The 15,358-nt window shown below is 51.6% G+C and overlaps 1 protein-coding gene across 1 annotated transcript in view; it reads right to left on the bottom strand.

Annotated features, from left to right (window-relative positions):
* Positions 1-12,479, bottom strand: part of Ppp2r2c (protein phosphatase 2 regulatory subunit Bgamma) — an 83,865-nt gene extending 71,386 nt beyond the window's left edge. The window contains exon 1 of the mRNA XM_027387079.2: positions 12,410-12,479. Coding sequence (XP_027242880.1) covers positions 12,410-12,479 — 70 coding nt within the window. The remainder of the gene's footprint in view (positions 1-12,409) is intronic.
* Positions 12,480-15,358: the final 2,879 nt, after the last annotated feature.

Genomic DNA, 15,358 nt, shown 5'->3' with positions numbered 1-15,358 from the left:
ATGGAGCCAGAGAAGTAGCACAATGGCCCAATAAGTTGGCTATGCCTGAGCTGACAGATGCATGTGACCCATCAACATAAACTGAAGGAAGGGACTTGATCATGTATCACAGTGTATGTCTAGGGCCCAAGGAGCCCGCCAAGGTTGGTGTTCTATGGGATAGTTCAGTTCTCACACTGCTGGAGCTCTGAACAGTGTCATCCAGGGCTGTGTTATGGAAGTCATATATTAAAAAAAAATCCTCACCAAAACTTGTAAGAATAAATGGACAACTGCTTGTCCTGGGGGAATTAGGTCAGTGGGGGAATATGACATCTGGCAATTAGCTCACCTGCACTTCTGAGGCCAGGTCCACTCACTTCCTCACTCAAACACACCACATTTTGGGGCCCAGCAGACAAGAGGTTTTGAGTTGGGTGCAGAGACGGCAGACACTTCCAGTGGCCATGGTATCTGATGCCAAGGTGTGAAACAGGCCCCCTGGCTATTGTCTTACTGTCTCAAGTGGCTTGGGTTTTGCATTCATCAGCAACAGAAACTGAGACAATCTAACACAAGTGAAGAAAGAAGGTATTGGGGGGGGCATTGTATGAAGGGGCCAGGGCCACAGAGAGACCACACACCACACACATTATTGGGCAAGTGGGAGGAGACAGAGGGACAGGACTGAGTATGAGAATTCATGACTGGTCAGCTATCTATCACTTTGAATTTATTTGTCTTCTGGGCCGGTTTCAGGGGCCACTCATCCCTCCCCATACAGTTGATCTAACTCAGCTCGAGAATTTACCTGCAAGTTCTTCACTTCTCAGTGCGGTAGTCACTCACCCATAGGCACAATGACCCTGGATGTTGGCTTTTCCAGAAGCCCTGGCTCCTCTCTCCATGAGCCTTCACAAACTGCTTGGGATCCCTCACAAGATAGCTGCTTCCAAAACCAAATACCCACAAAGAGCAGGGCCTAGTCTAGCACACACCCTGTCGGTGGCCAGCCTCCAAAGCCATACACTGTCACCTTCTCTGTGTTCTATTGGTTCTTCTCAGAAGATGACAGCAACATAAATGGTCAAGGGCAAGAACAGGCAGGTGACCACATAAAATCAAACACTACGAGGAGCAAATGAAAAGGCAAGGAGCTGTGTTGGCTGCAGCGGTGACAGGCAATCAGAAAGACAGGCAAGGAGGGTGCACACAAAGGACCTGCAAAGAAGCCTCCCCTCAGCACCCACCACTTCAGAACGCCACCTCTTTTCTTGGCAAGTGTGGGAGGTTTGACTGTAGCAGGCTCTGAGGAAGTGCTGAGTGAGAGCCTTGGGAAAGCTGGGAGTCCATGAAGATATCCCAGAAGACACTGACCTGCTTCCCAGAGAAATAAGCAGAGACACACAAAAGTATCCAGTGAGAGATGCCCTTCACAGAGGCCTACGTGACCCTAGCAGATGTCTCTTCCACAACACTCACCAGCAAGCCACTCATTAAAATTCCTAGGAATAGCCCTTGACAGATACTACCAGTATCCGTCCTCAGAACTCATATGTTAAAGCCGTATGCCCCACCCCAGGCCATCAGAATGTGCCTACATTTGGAGACAGATTTCTTTGAGAGGTGACCGCAGTAAAATATTCTCTTATAAGTAGGTCCTAATCCAATGTGTCTGGTGTCCTTGCAAGGACACAGCACAGAGAGAGACAACCACATGGAGACATAGGGAGAAGACCCAGTCCACAGGCTAAGGAGAGCAGCTTCTGGAGGAGCCAACCCTCCCAACATCTTAATCTTGGACTTGTCATGTCCAGAACTGTGGGCTGATACATCTCTATTGTTTAAGCTGCCTTGTTTACAGCACTTTGCTATGGCCACATCTGCAGGCTGTGTCCCTTCTAACCTGAAAGCTGTCAATTATTAAGGGAGATCTTAAAGAGCAAAACCCAGCATGAACATTTGATAAATGACCAAAAAAATGATTGTTTCAGTTAAGATGGACATCACCATTCCCAGGAAATGTGTCTCTGACCTCCCAAAGGTCATTTCTGACTCTCTACTCTGGTCCCTCATCACCATGCATATATGAGACGCTGAGGGAGAGAGTTCAGCAGGGTTTGGATGAGGGTGTCTGGTGTGGAACTGTTTTGGAGAGGCAGGGTTAGACAGGGTCTATGTAACCCTAACTATCCTGGAACTATGTAGACCAGGCTGGCCCCAAACTCACAGAGAGCCTCCTGCCTGTGCCTCCAGAGTGCTGGAATTAAAGGCTTGTGTCACCACACCCAGACATATGGAACTTTTTAAGACTGAAAGCATAAGGTTTTGTTGGTCAGGTCATGTGGCACAGATGGTTGCCCCCATTAAGATCCATACTCTCTTAATACTAGCACCATCCCTGGGCTACCTAGGCAAGAACTACCATGTCCAGATCCCCTTACAGCTGAATGGACCCATGTAACTAGTTCCAGCCAATGGAATGTGGGAGAAGTGAAAGGTGTCCCTTGTGAGCCAGTGTCTAGGAGGCCAGTGAGCTGTATCTACAGACCATCTCAAAGAATGTGGGCGATGAGGGAGCATGACAGATGGGAGGGCCTGCACCACATAATGCTGCCCACCAACAGGCCAGCCACAACTGTGATGATCAGAGTTGTTAACGTCACAGAATCTAGAATCACCTGGTGTCCCTGGACAACCATGGGAGGGACTTTCTTAATTGGGTTAATTGAGGAAGACCCACCCCAAACATGGGCTGGGCCCTGGACTGAATGAGGCGCCAACGTTGGGTTAAAAGGACTGTGTGGACCAGCATTCACCTCCCTTCTTCTGACTGTAGACACAATGTAGTTACTTCAACCTCCTGCAGCCCTGATTTATGCACCAGGGTGGACTGTATCTTGAACTGGGTGACAGAATAAACCCTGTCCCCTTGAGCTACGGTCAGAATGTTTTACCACAGCAGAAGGAAAGACAGTGGGGGACTTGATCAGTATATAGGCAGTCACAGTCAGCCACCTCGTCTGGGGCTTCTGTGGACCTGGTGTTAATGGTGTTCTAGAATGGACAGTCCTTGGTACCCAGACCCCAAGACCCCACCCTCTGCTCCTGGAGAATGCTGGCTCCCCACACAGTGACTAGTTCTAGGGCAAGGGCCTCCCGGCAGCAGAAAGAACACACACAGGTGGGCATAGCGCTAGTCCTTGTGCTACACTCACCCTGGTGAGGATGGCTCATCCCCTCTGTGCCAGGCCCTAGAGGCCTGTCCTATGTGTCATCCCACACAACACTTGCCACACCTCAAGAGGAAGTCAACCATACTCACTCTTCTTCATCTCCCAAGTGGTCACCAGGAGTGGCCTAGCAGAGGCCCCTTTTGGTCACTGAGCAGGTCTGAACCAGCTCCTGGTGAAAGGCCAGCCTTCCAATCACTGGACGTGAATTGGAGTCAGTGGAGGTGGCACTGTGATCCTTGCAGAGCCATATCAAGCACCCTCAGCAGATCCACAGTTTGAAAATGAAGAGCTGCCTGGCCTGGATCAGGAAACACTTGAGAGAGGCCCAGCCAGATGCACAAACAGGCAAACAGGCCTCATATCCTGAGCTACATCAGTCTGTGTGAAAAGCTTTGGGGACAATTGTGTGGCTTCTGCACATTTCAAAAAAACTCCAGCTGAAGGTTGAGTCAGGGGAAGAATAAAGGAAAGGATATGTGATAGATAGGGTTTTAGCTGGGGGAGGGGGTGGTAGGGGAGGACGGGAGGGAGAAGGGAACTGGGATTGTCATGTAAAACAATCTTGTTTCTAATTCAAATAAAAAAAATCTGAAAAGAAAAAACAAAAAACAAAACTCCAGCTGAAGCCCTGGGGGTTGGCAGACCCTCTGTTTGAAAACATGAAAAGTGTCTTTAGAGTTCAATGACAGCACAGTGCCACCAAAGCCAGAATTCTGAGTGGCCATACATTGAGCAGACAGGATGCTGTGCACCGGGGTATTCCATGTACCCCCACTTTACAGAGGGGAAAATGGAGGTGTGGGCACTTGCCTAGCATCTTGAGTTTCATGAGAAGCAAAACTAGTTTAAATGCAGTCAGGCTACCTGCCCACAGGGCTGGCCACCACATTTAGTAACCAGGACCACCAGGGCAGGGACAGCTGGCCTGCTCACTTCTGATTACACACCATGCTTTAGGAGGCTGAGTTTGAGCCGTCTGTGCAACTTGGCAGTTCTGGGCTCCTTGGAGAAAGGGCCCCTGCAATGCAGAGGGGAGGGGAGGCAGGGTCTACAGAAGCGGCAGACTGAGTATCACTCCCCAGGTCTGGGATGGTGGTGCAGTGGTTATGGGACTTTAGTGCCCTTCAGATAGAACAGCCAGTACACAGTGATTGTGCCTGGCAGTGTCTGGCTGGACCCCCTCTCCTGAGCCCAGAAGACAGTTGCCTGCTGCTCAGGGAACAGGACACACCCAAAGAACCATGGTAGCCCTGACCCTAACACAGCAAGGCCATTGTCCTCCAGGACACAGGCTCAATGCCCTATTGTGGCAGAACAAAGGCTACCCACAGGCTCATTGGGCCGTGTGGGTTGTCTCTCACCAGGGATTGGGCCCTCAGCTGCAGGCCTGAGGCTGCTCTATGCTGAGGGTAGAATACACAGGTGATCCCATAGAGTGAATCTGGAGGGGAAACTGGGACCATTCTCCCACTTGCCTTCACAGAGTGACAAGTTTAAAATCAAAGAAGCTTAGCTACTCTAGAGGCTGAGTCAGGAGGGGGTGAGAGTTCAAGGCCCTATGAGCAACTTGATGAAACTGTCTCAAAATAAAAAAGAAAGCTGGAGCGTGGCTCAGTGGTGAAGCACTTGCCTAGCATGTGTGGGGAAAAGGAAAAGGTGGGTGTCCCTTCTCTCTATCCCATGTCCTCACCCTTGGTTTCTTAAATGCCATTATCTTGAGGGTTCGTGTCTCAGGATGTCATTGTTTGGACACAAGATCTGGATTCAGTGAAGAGTTGGCTCCTTCAATACAGACATAAAGCAGGGGACCATGTATGGCAGGGGTTCTCAACCTTCCTAATGCTGCGACCCTTTGATACTGTTCCTCATGTTGTGGTGACCTCCCAACCATAAAATTATTTTGTTGCTACTTCGTAGTTTTAATTTTACTACTGTTTTAAATCGTAATGTAAATATCTTATATGCAACCCCAAAGAGTTCATGGCCACAGGTTGAGAACCACTGATGTAAGGGGAAGAGTGGCCATGTTAAGACCACAACACTGAACAGTGAAGGGAAGAAGCCTGTTCCAAGCCTCCTTAAACTTCCTTCCCAGAACTCCAGCTCCAAGAGAAATGCTTGGAAATTTCGAGACAGGGCAGCATAGTCAGATGGGCCCTGAACACTTAATGCAGGGTCCTGAAAACTGCCCAGGCTATGCACCACAAGACCAGCCCTGCAACCAAGCCTGGAAAACCACATGACCTCATGCTAAGTTAGAAAAGCAGCTTCAATCCTGTTTCTATAATGAGATTACTGCTGATATTAAAAAACAGACCTAGGTATTAAGACAGATAAAATGGAGGCACGAAGTCTGCTGGCATGGCCAGCCTCTATGCCCATTTTAACTGCCAGCTCCTATCTCCCACACATGCTACCCTCTCCATGGAACCCCAGTACTTCACCTGGCAACACTGCTCACTTCCCAAGGTCCTCAACAAAATTTCCCTTAGCTTCTGGAGCTTTAGGAAAAAAAAACCCAAAAGCTAGAGGGAGAAACCGAGAGCCAGGAGCCAGTGTAAAAATCCATTCAAACTTGCTTTCGGGAAGGAAAGGCACAAAGCTACCAACTATGCCTGATCAGCTCAGTGAAGGAAACCCAGGAGCCAGGTGTGATGGTGGCATCTGTAACCCAGAAACACAGGCGGAAGGGTTAGTAATTTGAGGTCAGCCTCCACTACACCATGATTGGAGGCCAGCTTGGGCTACATGAGGCAGGGCAAGCCTAGAAGAGTTTAGGGAACCTAGAATGATGATGGTCTTCCCCAAGTTTAACTGTAGCATCCACATGAGATTTATGACACCAGAGATACCAGGCAACACGGAGACACTCAGGCCCAAAGAAACAGAGAGATCTGAAGCACACACCCCTGACTCTGTCTGTTCCCCTCCCAACCTCTTAATGCAGGGCTATGGAGTCTGGGGAAGCTCACTAAGCCTCTCCAATGGAAGCAACACAAATCCAGCAAAGACTGGCTCTTCCTGGACTGCATGTATACACCACTAACCCCTCACCTAAACTCAGTTTCCCCATAGGTGGGGTGGAACTTATCAGGCTGGACAGTCTGATAAGAGGTTCTGAGGGCAACTCTGGCTTCAGACATATCTCATTTGTAGATACATTAGGAGGGGGCTGAGGACAATTTTCCCAGTGGCAAGTAGGCAGCTCACGGAGACAAACATCAATAGCAGTATACTCCTTACGGCTAATGATGTAAGCAGCAGCCAGGACCATGGAGGGAAATCCAGGACCAGGCAGCCCTGATGTGAGTGGCATAAGAGACACAGGAGAGCTCCCCAAAGAAGAAGCTGGTAAAAAAAAAACCCTCCCAGTTTCCCTACCTTCAGTCTCCTGAGTGTTAAAGGGTTCCTTCTGTGTTTTCTGACAGAAGGGCTGGGGGAGACATCAAGCCTAGACATCTCCATCCTGCCACCAACAATGCAGCCTTAACACTTGCCCCTGACACAGGGTGCCAAGATGGCTATCAGAAACCACAGGGTTTTTGGACTCTGCCAATAGGCCCCTTCTTATGTACTTTATCTTGCACTCATCATCCAGAATGAACTCCTGCTTCCATTCTGGTAGCTGCTGGAAAATGAAATTACTGTTGGACCAGTGAGAGCAGCCACTGCAGGGGTCACTTTCTAGGAAGCACAGGTACACAGGTGGGGGAAGAGAGGCTGGATGTTAGGGGGATCAGCCTAGACACTGGACATGCAATGGATGTGCTAGACTCACACAGGCCAGACGCCTGCTCACCTAAGCCTCTTTATTCCTTTAACTATAAGGCCAGTACTGGAAGGAGAGACAACTCTAACATCACACAGAACACATGGGCACGAATATAGAGACACCTATGTCCAGAAATTATGGCTGAGGAATTCAAGGAACCATTAAGAGACAATGATCCCTTGAAACCTACCCTGTGGAACACAGAGCGACTGGTCACTGCTGGGACTGTCCCTAGGCTAAGTTCCTGTGCCAGGACCACAGCTGCATGCTGCGGACAGCCCAGAGGATATGCTAGCCGATGCACTAAGAGAAGGATGGATGGGTGGACTAGGTCTGGTCAAGCCTGGACATACCCATCTTATTCAATCTAGAGCTGAGTCTTGGGCCTGTCTCAAAACAAAGACAAGCAGAATCCTTTGGGAGATGTATGTAGTACTTTAAAATGTCTGACAGACACTTCCCAGTGCCCCATCCTAGAGCCTGTCCCCCTTCTTGGGCTCAGATCCCTCCACTGCCCTAATAGCTTCTCTTCATTGCTTATTCCCACTTTACCCCCATCCTAGAGGCCTCCTTTTCTTGGGCTCAATTCCCTCCACTGAAAGCTTCTATTTCTCTTATCACCATTTCCAAGTTCCCTGAGCATCCACAATCAAGGCTCATGCCAAGCCTCAACAGAGCAGAGTTCAGTCAAAAGCACTCATTAAAATACCACCCAAGCTATTCTAATTCACATCAAGGTGTGAAAGGTACAGAACAGCTGGATACTCGGGTGAGGGTGGCTCTCCCCACCCCTCCACTGAGGGTATAAACAGCCAGCAGACCCAGCTGGGATGATATTTTGCAAGCGGGCACAGCAGAATGCCACAAGATGGCAGTTGTTTGGCTCAGAGGATGGTCTTGGACAAGGAAGGATAAGGAGAATGTGCCCAGGGAAAGGAGGTAAAATTTTTACTTCCAACATTAGAATCAGAGAACACTGAAAGAAGGGAACTTGCAGGTCATTGAATTTGCCTTTCCTTAACTAGATGAGAAGATGGAGCTGAGACTTCACACTAACAGCTAACTAGCAAGTGGCCTCATGGCTGTCAAAGTCTTTCTTCTCCTCCAAACAGTTGAGGTCTTCGTCTCAACATGAAACTATGAGTTCTATCTCACCAACTCATGAGTCAGGCTGACCCAAAGTAAGAGTCACGGCACCAGGTCGTTTGGAGAGGGTCTCAGTATATTGTACCCTGGGCGAGGGGTCTGGGAACTAGGTATTCTATAGAGGGACCTCCAAAATTAGGGAAAAAACTGAAATATAGTAGCTAGGAAGATGACCCAGTCAATAAAGTGGCTGCCATGCAAACATGAGGGTCTGAGTTCAATCTCCAGAACCGACATAAAAGCCCAGTGCAGCAGCACTAACACATAACCCCAGCACTAGGGAGGTGAAAATGGGTGGATCCCTGGAGCTCACTGGCAAGTCAGCCAGGCCTAACAAACTCCAGGCTCAATGGAATATTCCACTCCCTCCCCTCCAAAAAAAACAAATAAATATGGGGCTGGAGTAATAACTCATCAGTTAAGAGTACTTGCAGTTCTTCCAGAGGATCTGGGTTCAATTTCCAAAACCCATATGGGTCTCAGAACCATGTGTAACTCCAGTTCCAGAGGATCCAACACCCTCTTCTTACATCTTTGGACAAGAGAGGCACACCCTTGGGTAGCAAAAGAGCTGAGACATTGCTGGTATTATTGAGTGAAGTGTCACTATGTGGGAAGATCATCGCTTCCATAGGGGAGTAAAGAAAGCATAGTGAGGAAATAGTAGACCAAAGCAAGACCAAAAATCAGAAAGGCAAACTCCAAATTCTGAATCCTCATGTCCAATGTCAAGGTGCTCCTCAGAATTCCAACTCCTTCCAGCTTTGTTGACTGCAACACACCTCTCTCTCTTGAGCTGGTTCCACACCCAGCCTGTTGTTTCCCTCAGCAGGTATCCCATGACTCTAGCATCTCTAACTTCTTGGGGTTTCCAAGGCAATCCAGACTTCACATTCATACTTTCATGCAAAGACCTATCTGGCCTGCTACTTAGGGACACACACCCCTGACACATACTTGGCCTCAGTATCTTTCCTTAGCCATGGAGGGAGATTTCACAACCCTTTTCTTGTATCCTTGACTCTAAAGCCAAATTTTATAGTTTGAAGGGCTGGAACTTGGTCCCCTTGTTCAGTTACATTTGCATCAGCTTTCTGTTGTTGTTTCCTTTGGTGCTTAAGCTTTCTTTAATTCTTTTTCTCAAGCTGGAACCTTAGCTGGGTGGGGACTTGCCCTGAGGTCATCACTCCCTTTATTCCAGTTAGTGTCAGGCTTTTTTTTAACCTTTTATGTCCTCGGACACTTTGCTTAGGTTCATTACACTCCTGGTGTTCCTTTTCTCCTCCAACATTTTGTATCTTTGTCCAGCTTGCTTCTTTTCATGATAGATCTGCATAAGAGTAATTACTAATAACCACATGACAGAGTCAATACTAGCTGTCTTGAAATCTCCTCTGCCAACACCATTAATCCCAAAACTCTTCAATGTAGCTTCAGGCAGACTTTCAGGACAAGAGCAAAAAGCAGCCTCATTCTTTGCCAAAATATCACAACGATGATCTTTTGGCCACTTACTAATATTGTTCTTCAAATTGCCCTCAGCATTGTTTTCTATGTTCCTATTAGGATGGACTATTAAGCCTTGCTTAAAGTGTTCAACCACTTTTCTAGTCCAAAGTCCCAAAGTCCTCCATATTCCTCCAACAAACAGCATGGTGATGTCTGTCACAGCAATACTCTGCTCCCTTGTACCAACCTCTGACTTAGTCACTGTTCTTTGATATGCAGAGACACTATGACCATGGCAACTCTTACAAGAAAATCCATTTAACTGGGGCCTTGCTTACAGTTTCAAAGGCTGACTTAGTCCATTATCATCATGTTGTGGATCATGGCAGGAATGTTGCTGGAAAAGTAGCTGAGAGCTGCATCACGTTCTGCAGGCAGAGATTAAGAAGAGTCTGGCATGGGCTTTTGCAACCTCAACGCCCACCCCCAGTGACACACTTCCTCCTTCCACACCTCCTAATCCATCTAATCCTATTATACAGTTCCACTCCTGGGTTACTAAGCATTCAAATATATGAACCTATGGGGGTCATTCTCATTCAATCCACCATGAGTGGCTAACAGAACTCTGGTTGTTCTGAGGATTTTTAGGATTTTCTAGTAGATTTGGAACTGAGGCAGGGCTCTCACTAGCAAAGATGACATTGGGTTGGGGATTCAAGGATTTAGTAGGAGTTGGTCTTGAGAAAGGGGGAGGCGGTGTTCCAGAGAGAAGAGGGAGTGTAATGCCCCTGAGTCAAGAAGTAAATGGCTAACTTAAGGAATAGCTGTAAACGGCATAGTTGGAGCGTATAAGTGAGCAAGTGTGTGTATGTATGGAGTCCTGTCTTCCTTTAGGGAGGTCACAACTCTCCTCTCCTTCCAGTTAGAGTCTAACGGTGTTTCTCTTCTACATCCCTGAAGGGGAGGGGTGTCTAATGGGGTTCCTCCTTGCCTGAGACTCCCACACACTGCTCGATGCCCAGAGTTCATGAGGAGACTTCCACTAGGGACACAGTAGGACACAGTACATTTTAACAGATAAAATGAGGCACATGAGACTCCCCACAGAGGTCACAGGGTTCCTTGCTAGAACACAGGATGGACAAGGGCAGGGGACCCCCATCCAGGCCCAGTGTTGGAACCTGAAGGTTCGAAGGTAGCAGCAGTTAGCTGCTGAACCATGAAGGTCCTTGCTTCTCCTGCAGACTCTGCCCAGGGGGAGTTATTAAGGAAGAGGAAGTAGGTTGCGGATGGGAGCAACACTTTGAACTGTCCCCCTGTGAGGTGGGCACCACGCATTCTGTGTTTGTTTCACATAAGCGGAGGCCCACTGGCTCATCCCCAGTGTGCGGGTTGGGGGACGGGGGAGAGACAGAGGCTTTTCTTCAAGAAAGCCTGACCAACACTAGCCCTGCGAACGATTCCCTGCCAAGAAGCCCAGAAGCCCGCCAATCAAACAGGCTGCCTTCTGCCACTAGTCAGGCTGTGAGCAGAAGATTATCTTCACGAAGTGCGACCCTCCTCCGCATCACCCAGTGAGCGACAAAGGACTGAGTTCTGCGCCAGGGGCCTCCCAAAGCCGAATTAGGCAGTGCTGAGACCCAGCCCGGGCCTGGAAGCCCTGCCCCCTTTCCCCGTACACCCCGCGGCTACGCGTGACTCAGCGGTTCTCCCCGGAGCACCGCCCTCAGCATCCACACGCCTGGGTCGCACACCTAGTCTCTGCCTCCCGGGTCCGCACACCCGCCAGGAGTCGCCGCGCCTGCCTCATTTCCGGCGGAGCTCCGCACCCAGGATGCCAGGCCCACGCAGGTTCCGTGGAGCAGGCACCCACGCACCCCGGCCCGGGGGACTCAGTGCCAGGGCTCCTCCCACCCGGGGCAGCCACCTGCTCAAGCCGGGCCAGGCCCGCAGCCCCCGAGCAGTAGACGCCTACACTGCCCGGGAAGATCTCCTACACCAGGGTGCCTATGGGCCGCTGTGGCCAGGTCTCTCTCGCGCACTGCAGCCGTTCGCTCCTCCGGCCCCTGGCTGCGAGCTCGAGGTGTCCCCATCGTTTCTGCGGCCAGGCAGGGCCCCAGGGACCCCCGGAAGTTACTGTCACATTAGCAAAGGGCAGCGATCCTCTGCATCCCACCAGCCTTTGGTGGGGACTGACGCACAGGGCCAACTTAGGGGGTTTTAAACGCAGAGCCTGTTTGGGGTAGCATGCCCCACTTTTTCCAGAAAACCATAAAGGTCTGGCCCAGCTCCTGTCTCAGTAGCACTACCCAGGAATAAAACAGTAGCCAGAACGAGCCTCCTTCCCCCTCCCACGCAGGGGATCCGCCTCTGGAGGCCAGGGAGGTGCCAGGGCAGCTGAACCCTGGAGGATCTGGCAATGGAATTTTTCCTGCTGGGTCCCTCTCCAGGGAGTGGGCAATCTAGAAATTTCTGCGGGCTCCGGTCAGGCTGAAAGGGCAAATGAAGGATTTTTAAGCCTTTCCACATCCCGGAGATTTCCACACCAGATTTGCTGCAGGCTTGGGCTTTGTAAATGATAGCCAGGGCCCGATCCAGTGTCACCCGGCGGGGAAAGGACAGCTGCGTTCCCGAGGGCGACAAGGAGGAGGGCGCTGGGCAGCGGTCAGAGCCCCCCGGGTCCCTCCCTCCCGGCCCGGGGTCGGGGTGGGGTGGGGGGCACACGACACACAGCGCGCGGTCCAAACCTTCGGAGGGCATTCGGTGCGACGGCATCCCCACGCCGCGGCCGGCCGGAGGGGGTCTCAGACAACACGTACGTTACCTTCTGTCACATAGCTGTGGTCCCGCAGGAAGCTGTGGTTAATTTTCCGCGTGTCCGTGTCCTCGCCCATTGAAGGCCGCGCCCGGTGCCCTGGGCATGCCCCGCCGCCGCACACCGATGCAATCCGCAGAGGTCGCGCTGGGCGCGCGGGCCATGCCGCCGCAGCCTAGCAGGGTCGCGGGCCGCCGGGGCCCAGGAGGGCGGGCATTGCGGCCGGGTGGCCGGGGACAGGAGGGCGCCGCGCTCAGGCGAGCGTGCGGCGGACAGGCGGCGGCCGCAGCGTGGGGCGGGCCGGGGCCGGGCGCGCATCCCGGCCGCTCGTTTCGCGCTGCGTCCGGGAGCCTGGCGGTGGCGGCAGCGGCGGCAAGGGGACGCGCGCAGCGCTGAGCTCGGCTGCGCCGTGGCGGGGCCGTGTCGCAGGCCCCTCCCTCCGCCGCGCGCCTCTCCGCCCCCGGCCGCGCAGCCACCGCGCAGGTGGAGCTGATGCACCGAGCCCTGGCCACAGCGGTCACCTCTGGAGCCCGAGATGCCACCCGGGAGGAACACCTATCTTGAGTGGAGTCCACCTTGGTGGCCAGGTGTTCCAGTTAGAGACAAGGAAGCTGGAGGAGAGACTTAGGGGGTTCGAGAGCGCGAGAATGCCGTGACCCTTTTAAAAGAATGTGTAGGTTGGTCTGACAATTGCCGGGAGGGGGCTCTGCCCAGCGTGCCTTTGGCGGGCAGAAGGTCAGCACCCCACATGGCAGAGCTGGAGATTTCGACTGGGGGTGAGTTGCCACCCATCCTGCCCACCTTTCTACTCATAAGTGAGATGTGGCTACCGACACCTGCGTGAGAGCATTCAGAGACAGGTTGACTGCTCTTCATCCCTGGAGCCTCCCTGACGAGCTAGGGCTTCTGCCCTCTTTTCTTTCCATCTCTCCTCCCCTCCCTCTCTCATCTTCCTCCCTTCTAGTATTCTTTTCTTCCCTCTCCCCTTTCCTCTTTTCCTTCCCTCCTTCCTCCTCTTAAAGTGCTCCCATCCTCTTCCTCCTCCTTTCCATTCCTTTTCAGTACTTATTTCTGCCTCTCTTTTTTCTGTTCTCTTCCCCTTTCCTACTTACCCCTTCCTTTGTCATCCTGGTATTTCCAGCATTCTACATGAGCCGGACATATACAGGGGTGTGTGGGTGGGTGAGGGGTCTCCTCTTTTACCAAGTTGCCACCTCCTCCAACTGATTCCTACTCTGAGGAATCTGGCGTCCTCTGTGAGGGAACACAGGGGCCTCGGGAATGTTGATCCTTAGTCTACCTGGGTTCTCAGTGAGCTTGCCTGTGACTGGACAGCCTTTACCCTCCCTTGGGAGAGGCTAAGCACTGGGGTAAGCAGGGAGAGGGCCCTGGAGTCCAAGGTGTTAGGCACAAGCTGAGGCAGGTGGCTCTGAGGCTGCTCCCCCTCCCACAGTGCTGTTTCAGATAGCCTGTGGGACTCCAGGCACCCTCCTCCCCAGTGCAGTCAAGAGAGTGTTGGAAGGGAGAAGGTGGCTTGGAGGGAAACTTGTTTCCTGCTGGAGACAGGCATCCAGAGCTAGAACTGATGTCCACAGAAGAAGGCCTGCTGAGGGCCTATAAGGTGGAGCTCATGCCCCAGAGTCCTCCAGGGTGTTGAGGAAAAGGCTAGACACCACTCCACCCCTAGCATGCAGAGGCCTGGGGATTGGTTAGCACCTGCTTGCTGAGTGACCAGGGGCAAGTTCCCTGACATACTGCAGGCTGGTCTTTTCCACTGGGGAGCAGGCCACTACTGCCCACCTCCTGACTTGAGTGCACATTCAGGGCCAAAACATTCAGACAAGTTCATTCCCCACAGGAAGGTGAGTAGCAAAAACATGGTCTCTTCCTGGCCTGGCATGCTCTCCCTTCTCCAACACCTGCTCTACTTAGATGCCCACTCACATCCTTACCCAGCACACACACACACGTGTCCCAGCCCTATCCCCTGGTCTTAAAGGGATTCATCACATCTACCATCTCGCCTGTCTGCTGAGCTTTACCTGCTTGGATGCTGGATGCCCTGGACCACACAGGCAACAGCCTGCCATGACCTAATGCCACAGTCATGGCTCTGAGTCATGCTGAGGATCCCAGATCCCAAGCTCCAAGCTGTCATCAGTCCTCTGCACCTGCAGTCTCCTGTTTTCTTCAGGGCTTACCTGCACTGCAACATCCACATGGTCCTTCCCAATGTTCCAATGATTAAAGTTGGAGTCCACCTAAGTCCACCCTGGGAACCATTAGATGTATTGGGCTCAGTTTTAGAGCAGTGAGTGAGAGGTGCGGGTGACCTTAAGGCAGCCACACTGGAAGGGCTTCACCCAGCAGAGATGATGGAGACATCCTTTAGTCCTTCCCTACTTATATACTCTAGCCCCTCCCTGAGACCAAACCCCCTTAAGGCCTTATAGAATGAGAGCAGAAATGCATACAGCCATGGAGGGGGGGCAACTGGATATGTAGGTGAGGGTCCTATAACCCTCCCAGCCCACCTCCTAGGAGGAAGCATCAGCAGTCAAGAAGTCCAGGTGGGATGACATTTTGGGGAATGGTCCCAGCTGGACCCCTGATGATGGTGAGCTTGGCATGGAGAATAGTCATGTACAACATTTCTGACCTTCAGTCAGAGCCAGGCCTCCCCTTTGGGCCCCATGCCGAACACCTGTACCTCTCGGCCATAGAACCCATTGTTCCTCTTCTATTCTGTGCAGGTCCATCACTGCTTCCAGCAGAAGCATGGGCCCCTGTGTACTCTCGCCACAGACTTCTGCCTTTCTGAATTCATGATAAATGATGCTGTGTCCCTACTATGCAGTCATGTCCCCATAGTGGCACAGTAGGGCCTGGATGGCACAGATGAACACCCTGCTTTAATGGGTCATGATGATAAAGAGTCAACCGGGGCTAAGCTAGAGA

Source organism: Cricetulus griseus, assembly GCF_003668045.3.
Source record: "Cricetulus griseus strain 17A/GY chromosome 1 unlocalized genomic scaffold, alternate assembly CriGri-PICRH-1.0 chr1_1, whole genome shotgun sequence".
In the NCBI taxonomy this organism is placed as follows: Eukaryota; Metazoa; Chordata; class Mammalia; order Rodentia; family Cricetidae; genus Cricetulus; species Cricetulus griseus.
This window is presented reverse-complemented; position numbering and strand designations above follow the sequence as displayed.